Source organism: Pteropus alecto, unplaced genomic scaffold (assembly GCF_000325575.1).
Source record: "Pteropus alecto unplaced genomic scaffold, ASM32557v1 scaffold39, whole genome shotgun sequence".
NCBI lineage: Eukaryota > Metazoa > Chordata > Mammalia > Chiroptera > Pteropodidae > Pteropus > Pteropus alecto.
In genome coordinates this window covers 4,483,444-4,491,809 of record NW_006443568.1, presented here as the reverse complement: position 1 = coordinate 4,491,809, position 8,366 = coordinate 4,483,444, and the positions used below count along the sequence as shown (strand labels likewise).

Here is an 8,366-nt window from a genome sequence, read left to right as displayed (position 1 = left end):
GGAAAGAGAATGGAAGAAAACAGGATCAGTTTCTGATCTATATTCTATTGAAAAGATAATGGCAACCTCTCTGACATTAGGTCAATAGGGTCTTTGAGATCTTGCTTTGGACTTATCCTCAAAGAGGTGAACTGCTTTGATGGTCTGGTGATGCTATGGATCCCTCTCAGAATAATAAAATATAAAGAGTTACAAAAGAAATCTACCATATAAATTATAGTCACATTAAATAAGGAATTAGGATATCGTTATATATAATTCTTTATTACTGCATTAAATAACAAGATCTAACAGTGGGTCCACTAACTACCATGATCTTGAAGTAGTCAGAAACATAAATGGTATTTCACGGTATCGGTAGCAACTGTAATAGAAAATGAAAACCTGCAATTTCTACTGGTGACAAAGTTACAAGTATTGCTAAGTACTACTACAAGTACTATTATGGGTTTTTGTCTACATTCTAAATGAAAGGAAATGCCAAAATCAAAGTAAAATAAAGATGTCTACTTTTCTACCCTACTACATAAATCCCCTGGATGCCCCTAACTGATGACCTTGGGTTGAAAAGCTCTCTCTTGGATTCTGCTTTCCTCCCAGAATGCCTGGCATAAAGGAGGACCTTTCACTGATCAAAGGTGAATTCCTTGAGCCCTGATGGGGGTTTCAGTGGAGTGCTTCCTCTCTTGGAGCGATGATATTAAGACTGAGAAGTCCTTACCCTTAAAAGCAAGGTCAAAAGCTTTAGGCCTCAGTTAGACAGCAACTTAATGATTGTGTGACCTTGACTAGTCACTTTACTACTCGGAGTCCTCGTCTCTTCCCACCAAAACACAACTCACAGGTCTATGCTGGATAAATGAGGTTATGGGCATGGAAGTCATGGTCAATAAATGTTAATGTTTTTTTTTTTTTCTTTTGCAGAGAAACAACAGAAAAATCTGCCTTGTCCCAAGTAAGGACAATCTCTCCCTACTGTCTCTACTGGGCAGCTACAGAGTTTTACCATGCCCCTTCCAATCCTGGAGGCCAAATCTTTGTGACCTTGGATTTGGCAATGATTTCTTAGATATGATAGTAACAGCACAAGCAAGCTAAAAATACAGATAAATTGAAATTCATCAAAACAAAAAGCTTTTGTGCTTAAAAGGACACCAACAAGAAAGTGAAAATATCAAAACTCAAAAAATTGTATGCATCAAGTATGTGTAATTTACATATATCTCAATAAGGCTGCTAAAAAAACACATCTGAAGAAAAAGAAAAAAAATTAATACAGGGCTAAAATGGAGCTTAAAATGTGACATTTTAGGTGATATATGAAATAAAGTACTGTAAATTAAAAAAAAGTGAAAAGACAATTCAGATGAGAGAAAATATTTGCAAATCATGAATCTGATAAGGGTTTTATATTCTAGACATAGAACTCTTGAAGACACTCCTGACCAAAATGTCAACATAGGGGGCTTTTGAATTTCTCTCTTCCCATGGACACATTGAATGTACAGCTACGCACAGATAAATTCCTTATGAGAGAAATCCAGTAATAAGCTGAGTGATTCCTACACATTGGGTGACTGAGAAAATACCCACATAGGAATGGGTGGGAAAGGCTGAGACACACTCTTACCATATACCCAACTCCTGGAAAAGTGCCGTACAAACAGGAAGGAACGCCTGGCTTCCTCCTGAAGGGTAAAGGATTTGGGCCGTGCATCTAGCACTCTGACTTTTGAGGCTGCCACTTACTACCCCAAGCAATTTACAGATTCAATGCAATCCCTATCAAAATTCCAATGGAATATTTCACAGGAATAGAACCACCTTAAAATTCGTATGGAACCACAAAAGACTCTGAATAGCCAAAGCAATCTTGAGAAAAAAGAACAAAGCTGAAGGCATCATACTTCCTGATTTCAAACTATATCATAAAGCTACAGGTATCCAAACAATATGGTACTGACATAAAAACAGACAAATAGACCAATGGAAAAGAATAGAGAGCTCAGAAATAAGCCTATGCATACATGAGCAATTAATTTTCAACCAAGGGCCAAGAATATACAATGGGAAAAAGGATAGTCTCTTTAATAAATGGTTGGAAAACACAAGTGAAGAATGAAACTGGACCTTTATCTTACACCTTACACAAAAATCAAATCAAAATGTGTTAGACTTAAAGGTGAGACCTGAAACCGCAAATCTGCCAGAAGAAAACATAGGGAGTAAGCTTGATTTGGTCTTGGCAAGGATTTTTTTGGGGGATTTGACAACACCAAAAGCAAAAGTAACAAAAACAAAATAAACAAGTGGAACTGTATAAAACTAAAAAGCATCTTCACAGTAAAAGGAACCATCAACAAAATGAGAAAGTAACCAATGGACTGGGAGAAAATATTGGCAAACCGCATATCCAATAAGGGGTTAATATCCAAACTATGTGAGGAACTCAGACAGCTCAATGGCAAAAAAACTCAACTCAATTAAAAAATGGGCAAAAGACCTGAATGACATTTTTTGAAAGACATACAAATGGCCAACAGATATCTACACGAAAAGGTTCTTGACATCACTCATCATTAGGGAAATGCAAACTTGTTAGGATCTCCATAACCAAAAGGCAAGAAATAACAAATGCTGTGCAAGGATGTGCAGAAAAGGGAAGCCTTGTACACTGCTCATGGGAATGTAAGCTGGTACAGCCACTATGAAAAACAGCATGGAGGTTCCTAAAGAAATTAAAAATAGAACTCATACGTGACCAAGCAATCCCAGTTCTGGGTTTATATGTGAAGGAAACGAAATCCTCCAAAAGATATCTGCACTCCCATGCTCATTATAGCATTATTTACAGTAGTCAAGGTATGAAAATAACCTAAGTGTCTGTCAATGGATGAATGGATAAAAAAATGTGGAATATTATTCAGCTTAAAAAAAAGGAAATCCTGACACTTTCAACAACATGGATGAACTTGGAGGACACTATGCTAAGTGAAATAAGTCAAACAGAGAAAGAAAAATACTATATGGTACCACTTATATGTGGAATCTAAAAAGAAAAAAGTCAAACTCATAGAAACAGAGAGTAGAATGGTAGTAGCCTGGGGCTAGTGGGAAGGTGGAATAGAGAGAGGTTAATAAAGGGTACAAACTTTCAATTATAAGATGAATAAGGTGGGAGGATCTAATGTATAACATGGTAACTATAGTAGATAATACTGCATAGTATAATTAAAATTTGCTAAAAGTGTAGAACTTATGTGTTCTCACCAAAAAAATAAAAAGGTAAATATGTGAGGTGATGGATGTGTTACCTTGACGATGAGAATCCTTTCACAATATATACGTTTATCAAGTTATCATGTTGTAAACTTTAAATACATTACAATTTTATTTGTCAATTACAATTATTTATCAATTAAAATTTTATTTTATTAATAAAGCTGGAAAAAGGAAGTCAAAAGGATTATAAAAAATTCTTACAACTCAATAATAAAAAGAGAAATAGTTCAATTAAAAAATGGACAAAGGATTTGAATAGACATTTCTCCAAAGATATACGAATGGCCAATAAACACCTCATTATCCTTTCAGGAAGTGTAAATCAAAACCACAGTGAGATAGTACTTTACACACACTGAGGGTGGCTATACTCAAAAAGCTGGACAGTAACAAGTGCTGGCAAGAATGTAAAGAAATTGGAACCCTAGTGCATTGCTGGTGGGAATGTAAAATGGTACAGGCACTTTGCAAAACTGTTTGATAGCTTCTCAAAATGTTAAACGTAGAGTTGTCATTCTACTCCTAGAAATATACCTCAGAGAATTAAATATCCATATAAAATATGCACATTTATGTTCCTAGCAGCATTATTCATAGTAGCCAAAAAGTGGAAACAACCCAAATGTCCATCAATAGATAAATGGATAAACAAAATGTGGTATATCCATCAATGGAATATTATTCAAGCCTAAAAAGGAATGGCATTCTGACACATGGTATATCATGGATGGACCTTGAAAACACTATGCTAAGTGAACTAATTCAGACACAAAAGGACAAATATTATATGAATCCACTAACATGAGGTACCTAGAATAGGCAAATCATAGAGCTAGAAAATATAATAGAGCTTATTAGGGGCTGGAGGGAAAGGAAAATGAGAAATTATTGTTTTATGGTTACAGAATTTCTTCTGTTTGAGATGATGAAAAAATTCTGGAAATGGATAGTGGTGATGGTTGCACAACATTGTGAATGTACTTAATGTCATTGAATTGTATACTTAAAGATAGTTAAAATGGTAAATTTTATATTATGGATATTTTACCACAATAAAACTTACATAAATGTACTCTAAAACAAAACCTTATATCACTACCATATGTGGAAAACAAATATTACTTTCCATAAATAAAAGAAATTTACAACAATTCATATGATGAAAATACAAGGCAGTTATTAAATCTTAGCTCTGCTGAAGGCTCTGAACTTGAAGCTTCCCCTCCCTGAGGGGCATAACAGCAAGTACTTAAGAGCTTGGTTTCTGGAGTTAGACCTTCAGGGCTTGACTTCTTTCCCTTTCCCGGCTGGTAACCTCAGGTGTGTTACTAAATCTCTATGTGCCTCAGTTTCTTCATATATTAAATGGGGATAGGAATAGTACCTGCCTCATAATAGAATGAGGATTAAATGAGTGACTACACACAAAATACTTAGTTCAATGCCTGGCATATGTCGAGTTCATCACCTGTAAGAAAGAGTTCAATGCCATTCCAGCACCAAACTGATTCTTTTATGCTGGACTCCTCACGTAAGACTGGACTCAGACCACTTTCTCCAGGAAGCCTTCCCTGACTTCTCTACTTCTCTTAGGCTGAATTAGTGCCCTTTCACCTCATCTCCACTGCATTCAGCCCATTTCTATGTTCCTGAAGGTACTGTCATATCTGATAATGTGTCTGTGTTCTGTAGCTGGATGTGAGCTCCTCTAAGGTAGAGATTGTGTCTTTTACCTCCTAATCCCGCATACCCACCACAGGTATGCAGAGTGATAATGCTCCATAAATAGAGAATGAATAAATTAAGAAGAGGAGGAGGGAGGTCTGAGACATCTTGGTAATCCCAAGGGATCTGTGTGTGGGTGTCATTTTATCAAGGTTAGAATATGCAAATGTGTTATTCCAGTTTGGTGAAACAAAAATATTTTCTCTGTCTGATGATTGAGCATAATACTGGGAGAGTGTTTGAGCTCAGGCAGAAGGTAGCAAAGTAAAACTTGGGATGGCTTCCCAGTGCGCCTCTTTAGATGGTTCTGCTCTTATCTCCTAGACACTCACTACCCCAGAAAATCAGAAGCAGGATCCAGCTTCTGGAAATCCTATTTCTTCCTTCTCTCTTGCCCTCTTTCACTCAAGCTCAGCTGTCACCTTTGGCCTCCCACCCTGGAGAGGTTCACCAAGTGGGTGCACTCACCCAGGCAGATGGGTGGTTTGCCCGTCCAGCTGCCATCTGCTTTGCAGGTGCGATGCTCGGAGCCACCCTTGAGGGAGAAGCCCTCCTGGCAGGAGTAGATAAGTGTGTAGCCCATGGAGGGCAAGTCCAGGGCCCCGATGTTGGCATGCGTTGGCGTCTCTGGCTGTTTGCAGTGGTGGGCTGGATAAGAGGAAAGACATTGTTGGATCTGAGGAGAGTAAGGTCTCCAGAAGGCCTTTCAATCATTCTCATTCCTAGATGAACCCCCACTCCTCTTCCTCTCCCCTATGGGCCCCTCTCATGTCCAGCATCTCCTCCTCCCCTCCCCTCCCACACCCCAGCTTTGATGTCTCTAGGAATGGCCAAGATGGAGATCATGTGCATATTGGTTTATCAACCCTGGGGGAACCTAAGCCTGCAGTACTTTTCCTGAGAGAAGAGGAATAATTATGGCAAAAAGGCTGGAATCTTCCATCTTGAGGGTTGGCTTTGGTAGTTGCTAGTTTTTGCTGCCACTGTAAAGTTCTTCCTTTTTTCTTTGTTAAGGCATAGGAATTTCCTTTAAACATCTGAAAGGCTTTTGTGCAGAAAATGTCTTCTGCGAGGCCCCAAGGAGTGAGGACAGCAAAGAGTCTAATATTGGTCCCAATGAGAAGTGTGAGTTCCCTGTCATTGAGCGCATTCAAGCATGTCCCGGATGCCCAGCTGGGGGGGGATAATGTGTTGTCAGGAGGAGTTGTGTTGGGATGCAGGTGAAGTCTACACTCACGGACACAGTCGGGTGGGGTTCCGCTCCAGGTCAGGTTGGGGAGGCAGGTCCTGGTGGTGGAGCCCTGAAGCAGGTAACCTTTTTGACAGCGGAAGAGCACTGTGCTTCCAACCTGTGGTGAGCACAGAAGGTCCCGTGACCACTTTCCATCCAGCAATGCTTCACACCTGTCACTTGACCACTCACTTTCCCATGACCCAACTCCTACCCTTAACATTGCCTCCACCCGCAACGTCCTTTTTCCACTTCTCTGCTTGGTAAAAATCTTATTTATCGTTTGAGGCAGCTTACATTATGCCTCTCCCACATGGCCTCCCCTAATCCTCTGAGCCAGAGCAACACTCTTATTGGACATATCATACTCTGCTGTGATGGATGGAATGCCCGACTCAGAATCAAAAGACCTTCATCTCAGTTTTGGCTTCTGCATTTACTCACTGAATAACAGGCTGCATGAAACTCTACACCTTAGTCTTCCTATGCACAGAGTGGGGATGACCAGTCCTGCCACACCTGCACTGGAATGTTCTAACACTCGAATGCAGTGGAGGATTTGAAAGCATTTTATAGAATGTAAAGAACTGTGCAAAAATGGAATTACTACTTGTATATGTGTCTCTTTCTTCTATGAATCTGTAAATTCTTTTAGGTTGGAAGACTTCCTTATCCAGATGTGCCCTGGAGAGTCTGATACCGTGCTTTGTAAATCTCTGCTGGGCAGAAGGGCTGTTCCCCCTCCCCCTTTCCCTCTGCTCGGTTGTTTTCCCCATGCTCACCCTCCACTAGCTCCTCACTGTCCCAACTTGCCACCCCTGCAACCACCAGCTCCATCTCTTCCTCTCCAATCTATGCGGCACAATGCTACTGGGTCAGCATCTAAATCGCAACTCGAATTACACGATTTCCCAGCTCAAAACACTCACGTGTCTCAATGACCTATAATAGCGAATTCAAACACAAAGTGAAACTCTTTCGGTTTCCACTTCCTTCTTCCACGCTCAACCTGTTTGTTCTTTGTAGTTCATCATCTCATTCAGCAAATGGTTCCTTTTTCCACCCAGTTGTGCAAATCAAAAACCTCAAGTCATTCTTGATTCTTCTTCTCCTTCCACCTCTCAATCTAATCCATCAACATGTCCTCTTGGTTTTACCTACAAAATACATTCTTACCCCTTCACTTCTCCCTGCAGCCACAGTCACCCTCGCCTAGTCCCATCCTCATCTTTCTCCTGAGCCACTGCAATAGTGTCCTACTTGTCTAAGTGCCTCTGTTCTTAACCCCCTATTATTCATTCTCTCTTCAGCCTCCTGAGTGAATGGTGGATCAAACTGAGTCACCATCAAATGCTGTCCCTTGGCATTTAGGATAAAATCCAAAATGCTTATCATGGCCTCAAGGTCCCACATGACTTGGCCCATGTTTTTCTCTCTTCTAAAATTATTATGTGATATTTGATGCATACAAAAGAATATATAGAACATATATAGACATGAATCATAATAAAATGGACACCTTAAGCTGAGCCCACTACTCAACCTAAGGGCTAGAAGGAACTTCATTGACATGGTGTAGCTATCTGTGTGTTCCTTCCCTGCCCTGTTCCTCAGCTACCCCTCAGGGGTAACCACTATTTTGAATTTTGTGTTTTTAATTTCCTCATTTTGTTAAAAAATAATTCCATTACTTACCCGTACGAACACCTCTAAACAATATACATTTTTCTTGGTTTTAATCTTTATAGAAACTGTATCATACCACCTTTGTCATTTAATATTATGTTTCTAAGTTTTATCCATATTGGGTAGAGCTGTCATTCATTCATTTTCACTGCAATATGACAAGCCATTGTGTGACTACATCATGATTTTTCTAATTTCTTGGTCACATGTGCAAGAGTTCTCTGGGGTTGGTTTCTAGGATGGAAACTTTTGGGTCTTAGAACATGTGAATATTTACCTTTACAAGAGACAGGGCCAAGTTGTTTTCAAACCTCGCCTAGCTCTTTGCCTTATCTCCATCTCCTCTCTCACTGTGCACCTGACTCACCGGCTAGTCGGCTCTCTAGTCCTCCTACCTGCTCAGCACTGCCCGCTTCTGGGCGCCTTTGCATTCTGCCCCGTC

General features: G+C 39.8%; 1 protein-coding gene across 1 annotated transcript in view; it reads right to left on the bottom strand.

The window, feature by feature from the left end:
- CSMD2 (CUB and Sushi multiple domains 2) overlaps positions 1–8,366 on the bottom strand; it is a 571,413-nt gene that overhangs the window by 11,003 nt on the left and 552,044 nt on the right. The window contains exons 67-68 of the mRNA XM_025041387.1: positions 6,245–6,356; positions 5,476–5,655 (exon numbers count right to left, since the gene is read on the bottom strand). Coding sequence (XP_024897155.1) covers positions 5,476–5,655; positions 6,245–6,356 — 292 coding nt within the window. The remainder of the gene's footprint in view (positions 1–5,475; positions 5,656–6,244; positions 6,357–8,366) is intronic.